Below are 24,748 nucleotides of genomic sequence, written 5' to 3'. Positions count from 1 at the left end.
CAAGTGACCATATTGTACTTGGAAGGGACTGAGGCAGAGGGAGTTTGGGGAAGTTTGTGGACGACAGGTCTGGGGGGAAAAAAAGGAAAAAAAAAAAAAAAGAACAATATGTATTTTTAGCACAGATGAGAACTGTAGAAAATAGCTGAATTTTCAGGAGGGATTTCAAAAAGCGGCATTCTGCCAGGGGGTGAATAACTGCTCCGACAAGAGAGCTGCTCAGGGATGTGCTAACGTAGCTGCTTTCCTGGGAGAGGATATGAACCGTACCCCGTCTCGGGCAGGGTTCAGTAGCTGTAGCAGACAAGCGCGAACTCGGTGTAAAAGGAAAACGACCTTGACTCACAGAATGAGGCCTTTGCCGGTCTGTGGCCGCGCTGCAGCGCCATGTGAAGGGACACGGAGGGCACGGCGCTGGCGGCGGGGCAGCGGCGCGGAGCGGGTGCTGGGGCTCTGCGGGCAGCGCCCGCGTCCCGCGGCATCGCTGCGGTTCCGCGACTGCGGCACGGCCGAGTCCGGGCTCGAGGAGCCACCGACGACTACAGCGGAATGAGCTGAATGATCTCAGGGTCTTTTCCAATCGAATTGATTCTGTGAAGCGTCTCAGTGCTGAACGAGTGGGAGGCAGCGAGGGCAGCGCAGGGGTGGCACATGGGGCGACAGACGGGTGACAACAGAGGCAGGGCACCGCCGGCAGTGCAGGGCCGTGGGACGACACCGTGGGACGCTCCTGTCGCTGCCCAGCCCCGCGGCCCGGGGCGGCGCTGCCCAGGTGGCGGGGCCGGGGCGCTCCTCCCGCCCGGCTCGGGTTACCTGGGGCGGGCCGTCCCGTCCCGTCCCGTCCCGTCCCGTCACACCGCCCTTCCCGGCTGGTCCGGCCCCTCGACGGGAAGTGGGAGCGAGGGGCCGCGCTGGGGCGGCCGAGCCATGGCTGCGCCCGCGGCGGCTCCGCTGCTCCGCCTGCTCCTCCTGGCCGTGTGCTGGCTGGTGGCCGCGGGGACGGCGGCAGGTAGGAGAGCGAAGGGGCGGCGGGAAGGGGCGGCGGGGCTCGGGAGCGGCTGCCGGCCGCGCTCCGTGTCCGCAGGCGCGGTGCCGGGGCTGGCGCGGCCGCTCTGCTCTCTGCGCTCTGCCCGTGCGGGTCGGGCGGCTCGGACGTGACTCCGCGCACACGCGGGCATGGATGTAAGGGAGATGCTTTCATTTTGTACTAGGAATCGCCCGAAGCTGGTCAGCCGTGTGCCGGGCAGCGCCGGCGGTGCACCCTGCCCTGCCGCTCACCGAGAGCGGGGATGCTGAAAATCTGCTCTCCTCTTTCAGTAAGGCAGCTCTTGGCAGGGTGGGCAGAAAAGTTTTAAGCCCCATCTACGTTTCTCGGGACTCTCTCTGCCTTAAAACTCGAAGGAGAACCCCTGCCCTCCTGCCGGTGCCCGTGTCTTACGGCGGCGCGGGAGCGGCTCCGCCGGGTTGCGGGCACGCAGAGCCTCCCTCGTCCCGTGCCTTCGCTCTGCCTTTAGTATTCCCGATTTTGGAAGCACGAATGTTTCGTTTTAGGAAATATTGCATGCGTGTCTGTGAGAACTTCATAAGGACCCTTGCTTAAGGATTTATTATCTGCTCATGTTACCCAAAAATCCAGCTGCAGACGTTAAAGAATTGCTATTTTCCAACTGTCTGCAAGTCGGTTTATGACTATGAAATCAACTTTCAGACAATGCGGGAGGACAAAATAAAAATATGAAATTTTTTTTTTTTTTTTACTACTTTACAACACTCACATGTTACATGATTTGCTGATGTTTCCTCATTAAGGCTTGTAGAAATAATGTTTTCTATGCTTCACCTAATCTCTGCTCATTACTGCTGTGCTTCTTCTCTTAGAAGCAGCACCGTGATTTTGCATTTTAAGAGTGAAATAACGGCTTGCCTACATTTTATAGTTGGTCATTGAGTTGTTCTGAAAAAAATGCTACAGAAATTTTAATAAAGATAGCATAAGACTCTATATTTTACACAGACAAAAGTATAAGATTGGCCTAACCTATGAATAAAAGCCAAATTAAAAACATTAAAGCACAAGCTTTAGAATTCTGTGGATTAATCGAAAACCTACTAGATTTAAACTTTCTATGCTAATGCAATTTATTGATAAATTTATGAACTTTGAATATAGCACTTCTTTGGGTGGCTAGTAATCTGCAAACTTAAGCGCAATGGCTTCTAATCAAACCTATTAGAAGAAAATGTTGAGAACTTCAGAACAGCAGTCAGGGATGACATTTTTTAATGGTTTGTGGCTATTGTAGGTAAAAGTTCATGACAAGATGAAATGCTTGGAGCTGTGTACTCTTGTTGAAAAACTTATCTCTCTCTCTCTCTTTCTCTCTCTCTTTTTTTTTTTTTTTTTTTTTTTTTTTTTTTTTTTTTTTTTAACATGATCAAAAGGACTCAGAATTTGCAAACTTAATGCCCCAAGGCTGTTCCTAAAGCCTGTCCTGAGTTTTTGTTAGTGGAAGAGGTAATAGGCAAAGATGTTCTTGTTTACGTTCAGTTTTCTCACTGGAGATTGTATTTTTATAAGAGCAAAAATTTCTCTTCTCTGCTCAAACAAAAGTCCCAACAATTTTAACTATTCAAACAAACTAAGCATATTCAGACTAAATCAGTGAAACCTTGTAATTATTCTCATTATCTCTGCAAGCATCCATTATCTGTGCATACACATGGATGGTAAAGGTGCTTGATCTCTACCATTGCCTGTCCTTGAATTTATGCAAAGGTCTGAGAGAGCTCCAGAAGTTTTAGGAATTCCCTTCAAGATCTGCCCTGACTTTCAGGAAATATAAGATAATGGTGTCATGGATGTTTTGAGCAGAATTCTTACTCAAGGAAGCTCTTTTGTTTTTCTCTCTTCCCCGTTCCTTGTGCTAACAGAAGGAAACAGGGGTGCACTGTGACCTGGATGGGAAAACTGATCTTGATGGAATTATTCTGCCCTTTTCCTATGAGCTTTCCTGAATATTGGGATGCGTTGAGCTTGGTTCCTTGGGACAGCAAGACCTGCAGTGCCAGCAGATATCTGTTTGAAGTGTTTGTGAAACTATTGAGTAACAGGGGTACACTCTGTCCACAAACAAGTGGTGGTGCCTTCAGTGATGATCATCAGTGATGATCATCAGTGATGATATCCTGAGAAACAGTCTCATTGGGCTTTTGGTTCAAGGTCTTCTCATAGTGCATCTCATCGTAGCCCTTTAAAAAGATCAAAATCCACTTTCACTTTCTTAGGGAATTCCCAATTGGTGATGTTTTCTAGAATCAATGTCTGACACATACTTTACTTTTTCCTGGAAGTTTGCCATTTTTTGTTGCATTTCCCTTCTTTGTTTTCTAATATGACATTCAAGCTGTGTAAAGGGTCTTGAGTAGGCATTGACTCAGTGCACAAGATAAGGATTTATCACTGCGACCATCTCTGAGTCGTGGCCCTGCTCTGCTTCTCATGGGCTTTTGGGGAGGTGAAAAAATATACCCCTGAAGTGTGCCAGCAGCAAATTACTACTTGTCCCACACTGGTTTTTCTCATTGTGCTGGGACAGAGCATTAAATGTTTAACAGGTAATTGAGAAAGTGATGTGGTTTCCTTGTTGTTTTTTAACATTCTTGCATTTGCAATCTTTACTTTGCTTGCAATCTTTGCTTAAATTGTGCTTCTAACATGGAGATGTTGCTTGCAAGATGTAATCACTTGTCTTTTTAAGGATTTCTTTTTAAAACTATGCTGATGGGTAGCTTTTGGGGAGAATGAAGTATTAATAGCTCCACAAAATATATATACTGTTTTTAGTAAAGTGTTTCAGCACGTGATTCATCTTCTCGTAACATGCAAAAGCTCGTGTGCCAAAACCACTATGTTGTTGCAGGCTACAATTTCTTTAAAATTACTTTTCAGTTAATTTGTGCATATTTAAATTATTTATGAGTTGAGGTAAAAAGAATAATAGAAACACTTCAGTGGACAGTACCTTCTCTGATAATCGAATATGAGCAGACAAAGCTATGAAGTTATTTGTGTTCTTTTCTGTCAGAGAGTTAAAAATCTGCCAGTATTACTAATGGGAAAGTGTGGGCCAACAGGATTGTTACACTGCTAACTTCTTTCTTCCAGGAGCAAAAATTCTTCCATCTCCATCCAACTTGAACTATTCATTTATCCATATCTGTACTCTGAACTGGACGTGGAACCCCCCAGAGAACATCAGCAGTAGCTGCAACCTGGAGTATTCCAGTGACATCGTCATTAATGGGGTTCCTGAGGACAGAAGAGTGAGTACATCACTTCTTTGAACTGTGTTCCAGTAAATGTGTTAGTGTCATAAAACTCCGTGTGGGAGAGAATATGCATGTATATAAATACAATTTTAATATAGCGTTTCATTCTTATCATGGGATCAAAACCTCAAAAATGAATCATACCAGCATATGGGATCTTCAGATCAGAAAAATCTGTCGGTTGCTCTCTGATGACTGAGCGCTGATGGTAACGCAGACGTACTGTAATAATAATAATAATGGGAAAAGTCTCATTTCAGTCTTTGTTTATGCAGCTTTCTAGAAAAAATAGATGCAGGCCAATCTACATCCTTAAGAGTTAAATGGGAATTTGCTAAGGCTTTTCGCCTTTACTTTGAACTCAGCTTAAGGAGACGTGCAGATTTAGCTGTGGTTTGACAGCATTACATCTTCTGGAGGTAATCCCAAGAATTAATATTCCCCCATTTACCCTCTCCCTGCCATTACAGTTATATATAGGGTGGTGTGTTTTGAAGGCAATATGGAGCATGTTTGTTGCCTAGAATAGAAGTCATATAACTCGTTTGTTTTGGGTTTTTGTTTTCTGTGTTAGATGGTTTGCAGCCCAGATGTGCTCCTCGCTGTGGATTAGCTGCTGTTAGGTCAGGGCATTGCCATGGTGCCCATTGCTATGGGCTGTAGGACAAGTATTTTTACAATTTATTGCCTGTAAGAATTTATTACCCGTAAGAAAATAAATCCGTAATTCCAAACCCTGGGGATTTGAAGCCTTTGGTAGATGCCAGCTGTGGGGGAGGCATTGCTGCTATTTCAGATATGATTACAATTGATATGGTGCCTCTTGAAGCAGTCCTTTGTTGTTGAGCCCTGTTACAGTCTTACAGACTGATGCTTACATTGGCCTCTTCATGCTAACCAGTGTACTTTTTTCACAGCTCCAGGATATCCTGGACATGAGTAGGGATGCGGTTTGGCCAGTTTGGATGGAGCATTGAGCAACCTGCTCTAGTGGAAGGCAGGAGCTCACGGCAAAGGGATTGGAACCAGTTGGTCTTTAATCTCCCTTCCAGCCCAAACCGTTGTATGATTCTGCAGCTCTGTGGTTTTGCAAATAGCTGATCTGATTTAACGGCACTGCTAAAAGGGTGATGTTTCATTTTGACACTAATGATCTCTAATAATCTTCATTGGACCTTTAGATGAGCCAGTTGAGCCTGCTAACACAACAGAAACCTATTTACCTATTTTGTTGATTCATTAACAAATCAAGTCTCCTTGGTTAAAGAGCTGCATCCGTTTGTGGAAAAGTCTAATAGATATTAAGGTCATCTGCAATGAAAGAACTGAGGGTCAGCAGTTTCACAGGACAGGATGAAACAGGCTGTAATCTTGCTGCATCTTTTTGCTCATAGAACCTGTTGGAGGTTAGGAATTTTTTATATATTTATTTTATTTTAAAGAAATTTTCTCCCACATTTGCTAAGAGATGATAATGACTAGTACTTAAGAGAGACAAAATAAATGGGGTGAAGGGGTGCAGCTGAGTGCAGCCCCTTAGCTGAGGGCTTTTCTTTTGGGAAGGGCAGAGATACTCGGACATTTTGGCTGGAGGATGAAGGGCTGGGCTCAGCTCCGAGCTCTCTCTTGCTCTTGGGATCATGGGCTGCGGTCGCTGTGGGAAGAATTTGCCACCACTGAATCTTGTCTCCCACTGTTTTCTTCTACTGTGAGTGAGGCTCTGCTCATGGGAGCGGCCATTGAACTGGGACCTTATTAACACCCATCTCACTGAAGGGACCCTCACCATCCACATCTATCTCAAGGAAAACCCAGAACCCCGAGCCCCTTCCCCTCTGAGGGAGCCTCTCCCGGCCGTGTTCGGGAGCCGGGCTGCCGCTGCCCGGCCCCGCCGTTCCTCCGCCGCGGCTCCGGGTTTTTCACTCCGCCGTAACCCCGCACCCCGCGCCTGCCGGGACACCCCGCGGCTCCCGCTACAGCTGCCGAGCGTCCGATCCGTTTCCTTTGCCACCCCGGGGCGCGCCCGTCTCTGCCGTCCCGGCTCCGCTCCGAGGTTCCCGCAGCAGCCCGTTCCGCCGTGCGGAGGGGCGCCGAGGCCGGCCGCCCCCGGGGATTTGCGAAGGAAGCCGCTTTTCTCTCTCCGCCGCCGGCCCGCCCGCCATCGCCGCCTGAGGGAGACGCGGCCCGGCTCGCGCCACAGCGCCCCCTGCGGGCGCGGGGGAATCCCGGCGGGGCTCTGCCCGGCCCGGAGCCGGCAGCGCCCCTGCCGGCCGTGCCCGGAACTGCACGGCAGGGGAAGGGGCCGCAGCCGGGAGCGGCCGGCGCTGGGCTGTGCTCTGCTCCTCGCTGCTGCCGCTGCTGCTGTTTGTTTGCCTTGTTTCACACGTGCAGGCCAGTGAAGAACTGCTCTTCCTTCCCCCGAATCTTTGCCTGAAAGCCCCATTATTCTGGAGTTGCAATAATTTGGTGGGAAAGGGGCCACATTTTCTATTCCAAGGGAGGTTCCCACCTTTCATGCTAGATATCTATCTTTCAAACCTGGACAAACCTCAGTATACATTTGTTTGATTTCTTTGCCCTCTCATTAGTGCCAATATTTATTATTTTTATGTGTGAGTGGTTACAGCATTCTTTGGCCATAACAAAGATATTTGTTTTGTATCCAGTTTCAGTTAACTAAAAGGCATCCTCCTAGCCCAACAAAAGATGCTCAAGAAAGTGTGTGATAAAAGGGTGAGCCATTTTCTCACACAAACATACTCAAAATGGAAGATCATGAGCTACTTGGGCTTGATGTGATGCCACTGCTTTTAATAGCCATTTATGGGTTTGTTTTGGTAGGTTTTTCTTCTGCTCCTTAAATCATCCAAACTCATCTCACTGCCTTTTGGTTGTGCCTTCAAATGTTCTTCATTCTGTTGGTCATGCCCTCATGTGCACACACACAGAAAGGTGAAGGTCAGATCTGTAAGGCCTGTTTATATAGCTGTAGTATAAACATGATTATTTTGCGTTATCCATGAAGGGTTACTCTAGGATCATTTTCCCCCATGTTATACTTAATTTTTGATCTCTGTGTAGCCTTTGCTTATGACTGTAGGTCACAGGGGTAGGAGCAGTTTTTCTTTGTGAGTTCTAACTGAGTCTGAGAAATAAAAAGCAAAGCCAAGAGATGCTGAGGCTTCCCACATAGTCAGACATTGGTTTCCTTTGTTTTTGCACTGTTCTCTTTCTGAAGGGTTGTAATATATCCATCCTTACACTGGCAGGAATTCCCGAGTGTTTGAGATGGTATGACAAATGTTTTGGTTTTCTTCCCACCAACTAAACCCAGGAATGGAGTAAGAGCCGCTTCCGTGTGACAGATGCGCACTTGAATGAGGAAATGCACCTCAGAGTGAGAAGTGAATGCAAGAATGACAACACCAGTGAGCCCAGCTCCTGGGTGGAGACCCCCCTTCTGCCAAAAGGTAACACCAGCAGTGGCCAGATCCCTCTTGGCCTGAGGTGACATGGCTTTTTCTCTGCTCTTTTAATAAGAAATCATAAAATATATCATAGAGAAATACCAGACACAAGGGCTGGTTTAATTGATAGAGCTTAAACAGAATGATTATACCATCTTTAAACACAACTGGGGTCTTCTGATGCTTAAAGCCTTCTGGACAAGCTTGTAAAATTGAAGTGCTCTTCCAAAACAGCAGTGTGGTTCCTGTTATTTCTCTTCTTCCTGCTGTGTGGTGGTTGTGTGGTAAGAGGTAGCTTAGACTCCATTAAGCCTGCTGCCTTTGTTACTAACATCTAAGTCGGTTTATTTTGTATGATTTTTTCTGTATAAACTGAAGTCCATAAAATAACACTACAATTGTCCATGTAAGAGGGAGGAATGTAGCAAATTTAAAAACTTGTTGAATAAATTACTTAAGTAGTTGTAATAGGGTTCTCTCTTTTTCAAAAGAGATGAGTGGGGTCTACAAATCATAGCAAAATGAATAGAGAAAAAGTCTTTTTTGTTTCTTGGTTTGCAGAAGTAAGGGGTCCACAGCAAAATTGTTAGGAAGCAGACTTTGAGGAGTAGTGTATTTTGCTGAATGCTTGAAATTCGGACGTACAGCAAGAAAATGAGCCTCTTGCCTAAAAGTCTGTCTTAACTCAGGAGCATGAGTTGATGTGGATGAAAACCACATAGGGTTGGGAGAATCAGAGACCTTATCAAGCCTGTATGTGTGTCTGCCAGAAGGGTTCTGGAAAATCAGGGAAGCAGATCATTAGGACAGCATGTACTAAACAGGCTGAGGCTTTTAAAAGTCTGTTTGCAGATGAAGTATTTTTATATACTTCTTTCACTTTTCTGTACTTTTGCTACTTCAGGGACAATGCAAGCTCAGACGTTCAAAGTAGATCCGCATTTATCCCACATTTAGTTTTTTAGTTCATGGAGATGTTGCTACTTGTTACAAAGAAAAGGTATCCAATACAATGTAATACAGTAACACAGTGTAAAGTGCTCATACAGAAATGCATGATTGAATATGAAAGACTTTATTCCATAATTGATCTGCCTGTGTGATCCAATGACCTATTAACAATTGCTAAGTACTCATTTGTGTTGATGTGACTTGAGTTTCCAAATGTTAAATTTTAATGCCTAAAAGTATATGGGTCTCAGTTAAAAAGAGAGGTAACCTAGTATTGCGTTTGTCAATTTAAGATTCAGAGGTATTTCCATATTCAGAATACCAAGCAACTAATACTGTGTCTGGAGAAGATAAAAATAGTCAGCCTTTAATTATGGATGACATGGATGGCTGTAATAGCATTTAGCTTTGTTATAGTTTTCCCTGTAATTACCAGCTACTTTGACTTATTTTTAAAGCACATGTAGATTAATAGAAATAAATATTTTCCTGACTCAGTACCTTGTCCTTAGCATCTCTAAGTAGCTCTAAGTAGCAATTCACCCATGGTAAATGCCGGGATTGCTGTTGTGATTGGATTGCCTCTAGAAGCTACTCTGCTGAGATTTCAGCAAGCTGCTGAGATTTCTGCAAGCTCTAAACAGCTGGAATTCATAATTTGCTGTGCTGAACAGGTAGTGTAGTCTGAGAGGTAACCAATCCATTTCTGCCTTCCAGTTTCAGTTATGTAAAATGAAATGTTTTACTTCTGGAAACAGCGGAGGGACAAAATAAATCATAGAGAACATTTCCAACTTGCCTTGCAGGTATTCCGGGTACTGCTGCTGTTGACTTGAGCTGTGTTTGGCACAATTTGGAGTACATGGCTTGTACCTGGCGTCCTGGGGAGAATGCAAGCAGTGACACCAACTACACTTTGTTCTACTGGTTCGTAGGAGATTTGTATTCCAAGCTTTGAAGTGTTCCAGGACTAATCTTTAGTTTTACATGACACATTCCACTTTTCTGCTTCCTGTTGCTTTGAGAGTTCTCAGGACATTGTGTCCAAGTTACTGCTCAGTCTCATCTAACTTCACCACTGAAGGGGCCGGAGGCTGCTATGGCCAAGACTTTTTGGGAAGCTGGTATAGCTATTTTGTGTCTGCTTCTGTAGACCATAGTAACATAGCTGCTGTTGCTTAATGTATTTTTCAAATTGGGCACTTGATTCAAGGAGGGAATAATTAAGAACTAAGCTACTCCAATGTATTAATTGCTTTCTTTGCAGTCCAACAAAATGGGCTGTTAAAGTTAGGGTCACTCACCAATGGATGTGTCAGGTCATAAACCACTGGGAAATGGTATGAAAGCATTAATAACTCTTAGTACTTCTGTTTGCGTCTTCAATGTTGTAAATAACTAATTCACCTTTAAAGCTATGAAGAACATCTTTTATCATCATGATCCCTGCTGGCCAGTGGACAGCCATAAATGGTGTCTTGTTCCAAAGGAACAGACTTGTGTGAGCCAGGTCTTGGCATTGATAGCTGTACATGCTAATCTATGCATACTTCTGCACCCTGATGGGGCTTGTGAAATGCCAGATTGCATTAGCTTCTGTAGAAATAGTGGAGTAGTTTTAAATCAGCTTTCTGATTTTATTTGAGCTAACTACATGAACTTTTTGCTCTTCTTCTCCAGTGGCAGTCTCACAGGCCAGCTGTTCAATTCAGGACATTTGTGCAGCAAATAGCAGAAAACTTGCAGCTTTTGTTAAATGCTGGGGGAACTATTTGTTCCCTGTCTAGACTGCTGCTCAAACTTTTTCTTTGTTACAAGAACAGGACCAATGTAGGGTTGAAGACCTGAATTTCTAGGTATAGGGATACTTACTGGAATAATCAGTCAGATTTGAGCTATATGTTTTCAACCTGACCTTAATATTAATGGAAGATGCAGCTGCAGTGACTTCAAGGTGTTTCCATTCATGCTGCTTTGAAACAATAATAATTTTTAGACTTTAAAACCAAAAACTAAGAAAACACTTCAATATTAGACTAAAAGATACATTTTTCACAATACCAGTGAGGTGGAGTTTTTTGGATTTGTTTTTTGTTGGGAGGAAAAGCTACTGGTGTATTTTCATTGTGGCTTGGGCAACAAAGAGAAGCAAGGAAGAAGTCTGTCTTCCTAACTTCTCTGTTATGGGAAGGGAATACAGACATTTTGAAAAGCAAATCAGGTAAATAGGTGAAACTCAACTGTCTCAAGAGCTGCGGTACTTGAGGCAGAGCTAAAGGAGATTGATCAGCTCATTCTTTCACAGAGGTGAAATTCTGTTGACAAGAAGATGTCCAAATTAGTTTGTTTTGTAAATATTCTTTATTCCTTGGAGTTGTTCTCCCATGTGGAAAATGTGCACCAAACCTGACAGCAGTTGTTCTCTTTGATATAAAGCAAACCTGCCTCTCTTTCTGCCCTTTGGCACTCTTCACAAAAACAATTCTCTTTCTAAAGCTCGAGATAAATGAGAGGCTGCTTACTTAGCTTAGCTTTACTTTTTCAAATGTTATAGGTTAGGTTTAATGCAATATCAGTCTTTAGAATTTATAGCACACATTTATGAACAAGCCTTCCCCTTGCTGTCCTGTTCTTCTGAAGTTTACAAGACTAATTTTATTCCTCTAGGTTTGATGGCTTAGAAAACCCTAAGAAGTGTAGCAACTCCTCTGTAGATCAAGGAATTTTTGAATGCATTTTCAGTCTTACCTTCCCAAAAGTCACCAGTACTTACCCTGCTATAACAATTTTGATTAGAGATGATTCTGAAGAAATTATGCCTGTGTGTGCAAGTAAAAATCCTACCACCCTTGGTAAGTTTAACACCACATCAAAAAAATATAATTAAAATAAGAAGTTTGGTAGTATATTGTTGTGTTTGAGAAACTTTCACCTCATTAAGTATGGATGAGACAATGAGATTAGATGCTCCCTTCTTCTACTGACCTTTAACTTGAAATTATATAGACAAGAGTTTGTTTTTTGTGGGGTAGGTGTCTGGGTGGGAGGGGGAAAATTTTCTATTTATCTTCTACTCTTTTTCTTTAGTTGTATTTACTCTTTTTTTTTTACTTACTGGTAGCTAACTTTATCCTCTTTCTCTTTCTAATATGATATAAGTGTAATATTCTGCAATACAGGACTGAAAAATTTTTGTAAGCAGTGAAATAGACTTTTGAATTAATTATTCCATTTTGCATTTCAGTAAAACCTGCCACACCAAGACAATTGACATTGTCAAAGACTAATGATAGAATTGATGTAAAATGGAGTGAATCAGAAACTTTTCCAGGAAGTTGTTTACACTATGAAGTTAAATGTTTCAATGGCGATTTGGATATTGGTCAGATCATTCCAGTAAGTTTTCATTATTCATGGGGGTTTTTTTTGGTTGGTTTATTTTTTTTTTTTTCCTGTGAATCTTTTGTAACATCTGTGGTTGAAAATGAGCAGTTGCATGTGTTGCATGTGAATGGGCCAGGTGCCAGAGCTGGAAGTGCTGTGTGAATGTAAGATCTTTCTCTCATATTGTAGGTTTATGTTAGTAAAAGCTGTATATCAAAATTCATGCAAGTCTTATGAATCCTTCCCGTCATTTGTTAGGGCAATTTGTTAGTGTGTGAGAATGGTCTGATAAAGAAGGATTTACTAAACCATGGACTACAGGAAATGGTACCTGTATGCTGCTCAGGCATGTGGGCTTTTGTGTCTTGGTGTTGGGTTTTCCTGCTGTTGGTCTGTGTGGTCATGTGGCAGCTTTGGTCTTGAATGTTGTGACCTGACTGAAGAAAAATCAACCGTTGGTGCAAGCAAGAACAGAGAATCTTATACAGAAAAGCAAGGGGATAAAGACTGAGAATGGAGGGGAAGAAAGAGCTGTGCACTCTCAGATACACTGATTTTAGTGTATATATAAAAAAGCATTGAGTTCAGTGTCTGGATGGACTCGTAGCCAGTTTTGGACCATAGCCAAACTGAATGTCCCAGTTGATCAGAATGGTAAAAACAGCATGATAAATTTCAAAGTTACTGGTAGTCTTTTCCTGTGGAGCATATTTAGTTATTTATTCTACCCCAAACTCAAATGCTTAACAAGATTCCCCAGGAAACTGGCATTTTGGATAAAAAATAAGTGCAGTTAGATCCTGTCTAGTGTGTGCACTTCTCTGTAGAGGCATCACAGAACACTTTGGTATGGTCAAAGTCATGCCGCCCTGACAAGAAGGGAAGGCAGGGTAAATCACAGATGTTTCTCAGAAGAAGGAAAAAAAAAAAATTAAAAAGGCACAGTTCCAAATGCTAAATCTTAGTTTAATAATTGATGCCAAATGCTGCATGATAGATGTAGCAGTGAACGAGATGAAATCTTAGCTCTGGAATGTGCATGTAGGCCCTCTGTGCTTGTTAAATGCCACTGTCCTATTTTTAATGAGGTTTCATAGTAATAAAAAGGTCTTCCATCAAAACATTCAGAATACATTAGCTGTACAATATAAATAGGCTTGGAAGTGACTGAGAATATGTTGAGAAAATTAACAAAGTGAATTACCTTTTCTTTTTTGCCTTAGTCTGAAATGAATTCTGTGTCAATTGCTGGCATTGATGCTAATAGCAAGTACACCTGCAAAGTGAGAGCAAAACCAAAGCGTGAGTGCTACAACAGCGATTTCCATAGTGACTGGAGTGAAGAAAAGAGCATTGGTGAGAGCACTTGTCCCTGCATTGTGTTGCACTTTACTCTTCACCTATAAGGCATTTAATACCTTTTTGTCTGCTAAAGAAATGAGAGTCAAAGCTCATCTTCTTATGTAACTATTTAATTTTGAGTGAAAAGAGAGCAGAAGAGCTTTAGTCTTTCAGCAGCACCACCAGCCCCAGCCTGTGCTGCTGTATATTTTGATAGAGGTGCCATTTGTGCAGTTATGCACTGTCCAGTGTAGCCAATTTTTCAACCCTGAGTCTTTCTCATTTGCAGCTCCTTGCCAAACACATCTACAATAATCCTGTCTTTGAAAAGTGAGCCTGTCCTTGCCTACAAAAGTGCTAGTGTACTTGGAAAAGCACTAAGTCTATGAACAAACTGAAGAATTAACCATTTTGTTGTCATTATTCCTAAAAAGCCTCTCAGGACATCCCTAAGTTTCTACAGTTTCTGTCTTCTAGGTGAGAAGAGGGACTCTGCAATCTATGTTGTTCTAATAATTACCATTCCATCGATAGTAGCAGTATCTACAATAATTCTACTTGTTTACCTAAAAAGGTAAATAATTATCTGCCTACATTTGCTTCTGTCTTTGTTGAGAGTGAAAGTTATTTAGAATTTTTCTGTGTCAAGGTTCCCCTTTCCTTTTCTTTTGGGGAGTAAAAATAAGAAATGGATGTAGTTGCACAGAGAATAAAGGCTGGCCAGTGATGACAAAGCCAACTCCACAAATTTTCTTGACTGTACCCAAACATGCTTTTGACATTTTAAAATGATTTTGTGATTTTTTTTAAAGTGATTTTTAAATTAATGTATCTTTCATCTATTTTTTTTTTTTTTTTAACTTCATGAAGGCTGAAGATATTAATTCTTCCACCAATTCCAGACCCTAGAGAAATTCTTAAGCGCATGTTTGGAGAGCAGAACGAGGATGCCCAGGTTAGTAAGAAGCTGTTGGGCCAACAAATCTATTGAACTTAACTAGGTTTGCACTTTCTTTTACCTATGTCTGTCTTATAGCTAACTGTGTGCAAGTAAGCGTATCATATGAAGGATAAGTATTTACAATACCAGGAACTGTTCAGAAACCGTAACCCAAAACTTAGATTTCCCCCATGCCTCCCCAAAATGTAGGTACTTTTCTAGTTAGATTAGTAGACTTGCATTATTTGGTTACTCCAGGCTGGTAGTCCCTTGATTTTGTTTCAGGTTGGGGGTTTTTTTGGGTGGCAGTTTTCTGATTGTCAGGTTTCTTTTGCTGTGTGGGTTTTGGTTTGAGGATTTTTGTTTGTTTGTTTTTGTAACTCCATTAAGTGACTTCTATTGAACATCCATATCTTTTTCTGGTACTTAATCATATTTGTGATTCTGAATGAAACTATTTGTGTTTGACTTCCAGAAACTAACATTTTTAGTGCTCTCGCATTTATCATAGTCTGTTAGCTAGGAAGTAAATCAGATGTATAGCTTCTTGTTGGCAAACGAGTAAAAACAGCTATAGTTGTTTCAGGCCATTGGTTGATGAAAGACTTGCAGTGCTGCCTTATTTTGGGGAAAATAAGCATAATACCCATTAAGGAAAGTTATTTCTAAATAAATCTCTGAGTAACCCTTTATAAAAGCCCTAAGAGAAGTACACTGATAAGCCCCGATTCAAACCTCATGAGGTGCTGAATGTTGCTCTCCCAGATGGGACTGTAACTGTTACTGTGGTCACTGTTACACTTTGCCGCACTTTCACAAGCATTTTTGTCACCGCCCCAAGTAATTTTCCCTGTGTGCTCAGTGAAAACCCTACAAAGTGTGTACATGCCCAGCCCTCCATCATCACCCACTGGCTGTAGTTGGAAGCACCCTTAAGGTGGGGAGCAACCTTCAGTTCCTCGTCCCCGGAGGACATCTCTTCTGTCAGCCAGGCCTATGCCATGGCTCTGAAAAGCACCATTTGTTGCCCAGCTGCCTTGCCTTTTCACCGTAATACAGGGTATATGTTGTGGAACAGGGGTGTGGGTGTGTCCTACTGGGTTGAAAAAACAACAGTCACCACGAGGAAATACCGTTAAAAATGTTGTTCCTCTCTTTCAGAGCTCTGCAAAGGATGATCCTATGAACGCTTTTGACAAGATAATTATAGAAGAAGAAATTAATTCTTTAATTTTAACAGAAACTTCAGAGAGCACTAATCCTGATAAGGAAAACAGGTAGACTCTGCTTTATCAGTGAAAGAGGAGGAAGCTGATTCCTGCTCCCATACCTCAGGTGACTGTAGATGTGAAGAGGCCTGTGAGACATTGGCCGGCTCTGACCTCACTGGCTCCTTCTCTGGTGCACAGAAGATGCATCAATAACAGTGGCTGTTCTTCCATCTCTGCCAGAAATACTCATCTGAGCTCGGCCAAGATGAGCTTGTACGTAATTCCATGTGACTGCACTGTGGATTCCCTGTCCTGAGATTAACAGCTCTGCCCTGTCACTTGTCACTTGCACTTGTTTTTGTTCCTCACACCAGACTGTCAGGGTTTTTCTTTCTTTTGGAGCAAGCACTGTGTCTTCTCTGAAGTATCTGGCTCTATTTGCAGTAGATGGGATGAGGATGGTTTACAGTAGATGGGTCATTAGTGCTACCACGTGGAGCTGCTGCCTTGTGGGATGGCAGAGCACGGACTGTTTCTGGATACCCCTTTGTGTGTGTGCCTGGGCTGGGCATTCTCTGAAGGGCACTTACAGACTGAGCTTGTGCTTCTGCCCATCAGCTGGGGCTTGGTCAAATCCCACCAAAGGGGGTATTTTTTTGTTTGAAAATGTGTATGAAAAGCCTCTTTGCTTTCCAGCTGGTGTTCAGAATATTGATAGAAAAGGCTTCGTTTTGTTATCCTGTCAATTGCCTGTCCTCAGATGCCTTGCCTTCATGGACTTCTTGGGTTAATTATACTTTGTTTAAAATGAGAATTTTTTTTTTACTTGTTCTGTATAGTAGCAGATAACTGTATTGGGTCTCACCAGACTGATTCTACTTTGGCCATATTGGCCTGAAGACACCTGATTTTTAGCAGCTAAGTCGTCCTGAGTCTGTCCAGCAGAAATACTAGGATGGATGCATGAGTCTAAGGAGCTGTGGTCAAACTGATTAGCTTAAGCCACTGAAACCCAACTAATTCAAAGGCTTCAAGATCCATCCTTACTGCCAAAGTGATGGATTTGGGGGAGAGGGGATGACAATATCAGTCTGTTTTCTAAGGGGATAATTATTCTTTCTATGGTGATGAGACTTGGAATTGAATTTTCCCTCTAAGACTTAGCAACGTAAAACAAGGTGCTGACTTGACTTTTTAAAAAAGCTTTCGTCTATATTTTACTGCAACAGTTGACAGGTGTTTTTGTTGTTGTTTTGTTCATTCTTTGATGGTTTTGTTTTGAGGGTTCTTTACCCAGCAAAGTTCAGCAGGTGTTTTCTGGCACAACTGTGACATTTTTCTGCTCTGCATTCTCAGCATTAGTTTCTGCCCTGTGCTGCAAGGGTGGTTACAGTGGTACCTTGATTGTGCTGGAGGAAGAATATAATGAAATGGAGAGAAAAGGATGCATGGAAGCCCTTGATGCTTAGTGCTCAGGGATTTCATGCTCCTTCCAGGTAAGTGTAGACATGTGAGTCATGGACATAGGCAGTCTTAGCAGACTGGGAAGAGATCTTCCTGATAAGCTTCCTAGAAGCAAATTTATAGCTACTAACCTTTTAAGTTCATCCCTGTCTTCGAACTCCATTCCGTAAAAAAAAATGAAACAAAATGCTATATTTTTAGAACATACTGTTTTGCAAGTAGAATGAGTACCACATGCTTTTTAGTTACAAATATGCATCTTTTATGCACTTATATGTTCCCTCCTTATGAATAAATCCAATTCTTTGCCCATTGTTCACTGAGCCTCTCAAATACAGTTTTTTCCATGTCTCTTATCCTCCTTTTGTCAGTGGTAGAAAAGGGAGGAGAAATGTAGCAGAACTAGCAGACCCCCTATTAGCATATGACTTTTACCTCTAATCAGGTTAAAAAAACCCCCAACATTATAAAAATTAATAATGGGACAAAATAAAGCCTCAGGGATTTCAGTGAGATAAAACTCAGGTTATATAAGTCAGCTAGTAGCACTCTCTGAAATTCCAGAGATTAAGGAATAGCATGAGGGAAAGAGTAATTACATTCCTTGCCAAATTCATTCCCTCTGCAACATTTATGTCATTATAATAAGTATTCCTTCAATCTACCTCATTTGGAACGTTGCTCAACACAGACCACTAGACAAACAGAAATGTATAATTTCAAGATAAGTAAGCATAACAGTGTAATATAATGTTTTGTAGTTTTCAGCTTAGCAATCTAGGAAAATCAGTATATACCCCTAAATTCTTTTGACTTTTATGCTGGTGTCTATGACAAAACCAAAATTGATTTGCTTTTTAGAAAAACAAATTAAAAAAAAAAAACCCAAACAAATTTGTAAAGCCATAGGAATGGAAGAAAAAAATGTATGGAAGGTGTTAGGCCAGAAGGAAGATATGAATGCAAAGGATAGTTTAGGTCACCATATAGAAAGGTTTTGAATAACACTAGTTGACACTTGCTCATGGATTCATTTCTTGAGCCTGTGTTTCAGCATGTAAAGCAAGTGTCTGAATATACTATCACCTTGAACATGCTTTTTTTTTTTTAAGGTAAGAGGTTTTTTTTAGCTTGAAATTATCCAAATTTTGCTATAACTTGTTTTTTTCTTTGTCGCAGTTACTTGAGAAATTTGTAATATATGTAATATTGTACAAATTACATTTGTAATATGTGATATTTTACAGATAGATCTGTAAATCTGTTCAAAGAGTGAATAAAAATGATTGAATGCTTTTCAGCGTAACGGCGTGGCATTTTGTTCTTGGGTTGAGGAGATTAAACTGAGGCCAAAGAGATAATGAGAAACCATGTTTGAAGCGTGCGGAACCCAGAGAAGAAAAGCTGAGTTGCTTTGCCCTCTTCCCTTTCAGGAGTGAACTCAGCCCATGCACTCATTGTGGATGGACTGCAATGGCCATGTTTTTTGGCTAGGGTAATGAAGAGAGATGGACCTGAGCAGAAGGTTTGGGCTCTCACCCTCTCTGTACTCAAGGCCATTCTACTTCCTGACATTGGCATGTTATTTTAACACTATAAAAAGTTAATAAACCATCAAACTGGAATTTGACTGAAATTGCTGCAGCCTTTCCCACTGTGTCTTCAATATTTTACATTTTTGTTAGACACTGAAGTTATTGAAGATGCCAGGTTGCTCAACTGCTGAAAGCCATCAATTTGTCACTTAGACCCAAATATATTCAACTGCCAAATAAACTCATTAGTAATAGCTTCTTGGAAAGATTCTGAGAGAGAATTCTTAGTTCTCTTCAGTTCAGTGAGCAGATCATTCAAAATTAAGATACAAACCATGACATCAAAAAGCAAGACTTTAATATTTCTCTTTCACAGTTCTGCAGTTTTGGTGGTAATAATGCCTAACAATGATTTTAACCACTTCCCATAAGCAAACTTCCCATAAGCAACATTTTCCTATTTTAATATATTTTGTTACATAATTTGTAACAATTTGTCTAAGCTATCTGTATTTGGCATCATTGAGAAATTGAACAATTTGTTGTTGTTGTTGTTGTTGTTGTTAAGGAATGACATGACACAATTGAAAGACATTCTAGATGTGGCTGTGTCCTTCCACGCCTGGCAGGTGCTGACCACTGGCTGGCTCAGATCTGCACAGCAGCTAAAGCGTTTCGGTCGGGGTTGCAAGCCAGCAACGTGTACCTGTGGGTCTCGGCTTCCCACCGGCGGCTGGCCCAAATTGTGTCGTGACTGCGGCGGCGGACAAAAGGTCGACTCTCTGCTAGGCAGGTTTAATGATGGTTTATTAAGGTCCGAGCAGCAGGAACTCCCCCACTCTCCAAACTGCCCAGAGAGAGCCCCTTTGAATTTCCCTCCCCGAACTTATAAATGGGGGAGGATTAAGGGGTGGCAACAACAGGTCAGCAAATCAGGGAATTCGGGGAGATAGCAGGGGGTGTCCACTTCTAAACATCGGACCACTCACAAGAGGGGAAAAGGGGATTTCCCAGGCACCAGCCTATCACTCAATGCCTCTCCTGGGAATTTCCTGAGTCCAGGGAGGGGTCCCGAAGTGACAGACAGGATGCCCCAGAGCCGGGGGTGGGGGGGCAGGAAGAGGGGATTGACAAGGACAGGTGGGGAGGTGGGATGATTGACATAAAACAACTTGCTATACAGCAAACTCATAGGGGAGGAACCATTACAGAAAATGGGGGCACAGTGGAATGAACCATAACATAAAACTTCTTATAAAACTTACAAAATTACTTAAGAACTTGTTAAAACAATTCTTGCACCGCCACATATAGAGAAACACAATTCAGTGTAAGCCATAGTGTTGCAGTGCTTACTGGGTAGAACTATTCACAGGTTGGGTATTTCCATTCACTGGAAAGTATTCAATAAACTTATTTCTGAGCCGGAACTTAAAATAGTCAGATTTTCCTTTGGAAAGGAAATGCTTGGGTTTTGGGGTTTTTTTCCTCATTATTAGAAATATAAAGAACAGAATGAATTTTTTGTTTTGGAGGGTTTTCCACTCACTCAAGCAAGAAAAGGGTGTAGGTGAGTAGGGGGTGGAAGTCCAGATACGGTCAGGATGCTGCAGAAACCTCCCTCCCTCCTTCTCACTCAAGTGCCAAGGTCGGCAGCAGCTGAGATCTACAGCCCCAAGAACAGGTGGGACTGGGAGGAGCAGTTCTGCCATGTCACCAAAGGTTCATCAAGATGGTCCACAAATATTCAGTTTTAAACAATATTTGCAAAATATGTCTTAGGGGAGCAAGTCCCACAGGTTGCATTGCCAGCTGTGGAAATGCAGCTTGTAGATAATACTGAAAATCCAAACACAAAACCAGATTAAAATCTCACTGTTTGGATGAACTTCCTGCAAGCTGATGAATCAAGGTGACAGTAGAAGGTTCAGATCACATGATGTAACTAAATCCCCGCTGTTACCACAGTAAAGCAATGTGGGTTTGGGTGGGTGGCACAGGGTAGAGAAACTTTCTTTCAGGTCCGGAAACTCTGTCTCAGGTTTGTACCATGTAAGAGCCTGAAAGCATGTTGATGACTTACGGGGGTTTTTGGGGGTTGGTTTTTTCAATCTGTTTTTCCAATATGCTGGCTAGATTAATGAAATCCTTTCTCTTTGTTTGTAAACCTTGTGGTGTTTATCACTGAAGCACCCCTTCTTATGGCCATTCTCTGATTATTACCAGCTAGTTTTCTGAAGGTAATAATTTGGTGGGGAAAGAAAATTGGCTGCTGTCACCACAGAGCTGAAAACCAGCCAGTGTGCTCTAGTAAAATAGTCTCTGCTCCTTGTTTGGTCTTTCCTAAAATACTGCAATTATTTTGATGTCTCTTGCACAAAGCAGCTACAAAAAGATAAGTTTCCAGTCAGCCAGGGTTTCCAGTAACCATGTTCTTTGCTTGTTATATGTATGTTATATTGCTATTGTCGTTTCCCTTTATTTAATTTGGCTCAAACAGCTAAAAAAATTACTTTATTTGGCTAAGTGCATGATGAGATTAAAAGCTTAGCAATAAATATTTTGATAAGCTTAGGCAATGTCACTTTTTGGAATCTCAGGCAAAATTTGCAAAGCTAGATCAAATGTTAGGGGCAACTTGAACCAGGAGTTAATGCTTTAAAAGCTGAAATGGCCCTACATCTGTGATGAAAGAAATTAAAACAAACAAACAAACAAACAAACAAATAAATATGTACTCCATGGTGGGAAGAATTATGTTGAGCAATGGGCACGCTGTCCTAGTGATCTACTGAAATTGTTACTAGCAATTTCTGTCAATGTTCTCTGCTCTGAAACACCAGAACTGAGCTCTGTTTAAGACACTTAGCTATGTCGTTGCCACTTCTTTACCTGCTTAGTTGTAGCAATAGAGCTGATTTGTTTTGTTTAGTTTTGTTTTTTTTTGGTTTTTTGTTTTTTTTTTAATGGCAGAGAGCACCAAAATTAGCTTGTTTTGCTTGTTGGAGACTTTCTCCCTCCTGTACTTCAAAGACTTTTAGCCTCACTAGTTTCATTTCTTCATACAAAATGTCAGTGTGGAAACTTCTAAAATGCCAGCAAGGTACTCTTAAAAGGTGTGAAACTACTTGGTCCTTCAAATGTCAAAATCAGCTTCAGGGAAAGCTATTGAGGGTTGGATGGATAGTTAATGTCACACCCCGTCATGTTCTAGGAGAATATTCAGTTGTGGAAAACCATGCCTACATTGGTAGGTACTAAGGCTGAGCCATTATTTGACATTTTTCCACAGCTTTCATATCACATTTTTTGTATCAACAAGACGCAACACTTTGTGACTTGTTTAACTAGAAGGCATAAAAAGTACAAGTGCTAGCAACATAGCAGGCAGAGAGAATGGCATTTACCTTTCTGTATGTGGGATTTCAAGGACTCTGAGCTTAGTTGGGAGTAAAAATCCCATTTCTAACTCCTTGGGAACACTTGGCCATTTTATTAGATGTGTAACAGTAATTCTTTTGTTTACATATATGAAAAATTATGTTGATCATCCATTTATTAAAGCTTGGGTAGGGCTGAACGGGTTTTCAGGGCATCCCCCTGCCACGTTTTCTTCTGCTGAGTGGTGGCAAGAGGGAGTGCTCTTGGTGATCTGTTAAACTCATAAAAACACTCTACTAGAGAGTCTCCCAAATATTTTTTCTCATTGTTTTCTCCTTAATTCAAAAACTCCCCCACTGACTGCTAATTTTTATTGCGAATTAAGTTGCCTTTTCCTCTGTCCTCTCACCAGAACATTGTTTGCATTCTGATCACGCTGCCAAATTATGTCCCTGCTCTTTTCTGCTTTGATTGGGGGGGGGGGGGGGGGGGGAAGAAGGACGAAGCCAAAATCTTTAAGTCTTGTGATTTCTAAATAATTTACTGTCCCATTGGTCTTTTCTAGAGCGTTGCCCTTGAAGCTGAAACCACCAGAACAATTACATTTTTGGCTGTCAGTTCTCTCTTCCCCATCTTCATCCAGAAATCATAGCTGCTACTTTCTGTGGCAACAGTTTGCTGTGGAGGTGCACCTCAATTCGTGGCTTTCTATGATTTCTGGTCTTTTCAGTGACACTGCTGCCCTATCAGCCCCTCCTCACTGCAAAATTCCTTTCTCCTTCCTAAGCAGAATGCTTTTGATGACTTTACTGGACTGCATTTTTGTCACTTGTGTTGCTTTGGAAAACTGCTGCAATTTTTTACATTCAAATTTTTGTCTTTGAACATCCTTCTAACCATTCCTCCTGGGGTATAATCCACAGAAGGTCATACATCAGATGATCAAATGGTTTCAGATGCTGAATAAAGCTGTTACCCTGACAGATTCCTGCAAAGCAGCAGCATCTGCTGTCCTGCTGGGTGATCGAGTGCTCTTAAGGATTTTTTTTTTTTTCAAACTTGTAATTCCTCAAGCTGATTAGAAGGATGTTGCCTCATATGTTAGGCCTGAGAAAAATGGAAACTAGTTAGGCACAAGCTGTTCTTGAGGGTGGTAAAAATTCAAAGAAGGGATTAAAAAATATTGTTCCAGAGTCACTTTAGGGATAGAAGTTGGACAAATGGACTAGTAGTTTCTTGGATGCTTCCTTTCTAAAGACAATATATTTGTCCGTCAGATTTTAGACTTCTGTTTCCTACAGACTTCAAAGAAAACTGCCCACATTCCAGGACATATCAGTGTTCAGATTATCACATGCTGCAGGATTAATAAAGCCCTGCCCACCTGAAGACATCCACTTTATCTGATTGTCCTCCAGCCTGTTTGCCGAAATGTATTTGCTTGTTAATTCCCCCTGGTTAGAGATAATCTTTTTGGAAAAGACTTACAACAAAAATTGACTACACCAAATTTCACAGCAGCACATTCTGACTTTCCCCATATAGTCTTGAGCCTGCAGTTCATCTTCTTTTAGCCTGTAGTGTTGTCAGACTCCCTTCCAGCGTTTTGGCCCCGGTCAATCGGGACTTGGTTGAGCCCGTTGCCTTCTGGCCCTCAGCCAGACATGCCATGTCAGAAGCTGTGGTTCAGGGCCCCATTCCCAGTGGGGTGAGGGCTGGAGGGCAGAGAAAGGGCACGCTTGGGACAAATGAAACTCAGTACTCACCCAGATACTGGCCACAGATTACAGCACAAACAAAACAGCCTTCACTGTTAACTGCCAGCCTCTTCCTTTGGCCTCATTTCTCTACCTAATACGGTTCAAGTGCCTGGTAGGACTGCTAGGAGGCAGAGCCCTGCCGGCTGCCCCTCAACCCCCTTCCAACATGCAGCTTTCCCCTGCCCAGACTGCTCTCAAGGTGGCTCAGTCACTCCTAAATAGTTCACTGCCAGAGGTTCAGGATGCTGGTTTGCTCATACAAGTGCCAAAGCTGTATAGCAACTCCTCTTGATACACATGAGTCTTGTAGTGTTCATTTTATTCACACAACTTCCAGAACTGTGAACAGACACATCAGGTGGGTTGTCCATGAGAATTTGCAGATGTCAGTAACACTGGCTTTAGCAGATGTCTCTCCTTGGGTGACAGAGGTGTAGCTCGCAGAGCCCGGAGCCTGATTCAGCTGCTGTACAGTTCCTTCCTCTTGAGGAAGTGTAACACCCAGCTTGGGTTGGGGAAGCTGAGAGCTTTTTCACTAGTGCAGAGAAGACCTTCTCCAAGCTCTTTCCCTTCCTGCAGGTTTACAAAGACAGCCCAGGAAGGGCTGTGACGCCAGCGTGTCCAGAGTGCACACAGCTGTGGCATTCCCAGCCCATTCAGCTGACAAGCAGCCAAGGAACTGGCTCCTATACCCCTCTGCCCAGCCTGCGGCTCAGTCCCAGTCCTGGAGCATGGGGAGGTAGGGAGAGGGACAAACAGACCCTCCTTTTTCCTCTTTTTCTACAAAACTCATGTTGCACACCATGCTGAAAGCCAAGAGAAGCTGCAAAGTTGTTGATGGAAACTCGGCGTAGTTCTCCTTTAAAGTTCCTTGAAATGAGTGGACATGACTGTGGAGAAGATTCTTGGAAAATTGAAACAATTTACAAGAAATAAAAAGGAAAATAAATTGAAATAAACAATCCAAGACGTTTACATATGTTAA

The 24,748-nt window shown here is 42.2% G+C and overlaps 1 protein-coding gene across 1 annotated transcript; it reads left to right on the top strand.

The window, feature by feature from the left end:
• Positions 1 to 884: 884 nt before the first annotated feature.
• On the top strand, positions 885 to 18,371 carry IL13RA1 (interleukin 13 receptor subunit alpha 1). The gene is made up of 10 exons (XM_040090751.2): positions 885 to 1,009; positions 4,166 to 4,323; positions 7,664 to 7,799; positions 9,554 to 9,674; positions 11,415 to 11,599; positions 11,992 to 12,143; positions 13,355 to 13,487; positions 13,950 to 14,046; positions 14,343 to 14,427; positions 15,574 to 18,371. The coding sequence occupies exons 1-10, from the start codon at positions 928 to 930 to the stop codon at positions 15,691 to 15,693; spliced, it is 1,269 nt and encodes a 422-aa protein (XP_039946685.1). The 5' UTR covers positions 885 to 927; the 3' UTR covers positions 15,694 to 18,371.
• The last annotated feature ends 6,377 nt before the right edge of the window (positions 18,372 to 24,748 follow it).

Source organism: Hirundo rustica, chromosome Z (genome assembly GCF_015227805.2).
Source record: "Hirundo rustica isolate bHirRus1 chromosome Z, bHirRus1.pri.v3, whole genome shotgun sequence".
In the NCBI taxonomy this organism is placed as follows: Eukaryota; Metazoa; Chordata; class Aves; order Passeriformes; family Hirundinidae; genus Hirundo; species Hirundo rustica.
The sequence above is the reverse complement of the archived record's forward strand: the minus strand, read 5'-3'. Positions and strand labels throughout refer to the sequence as shown.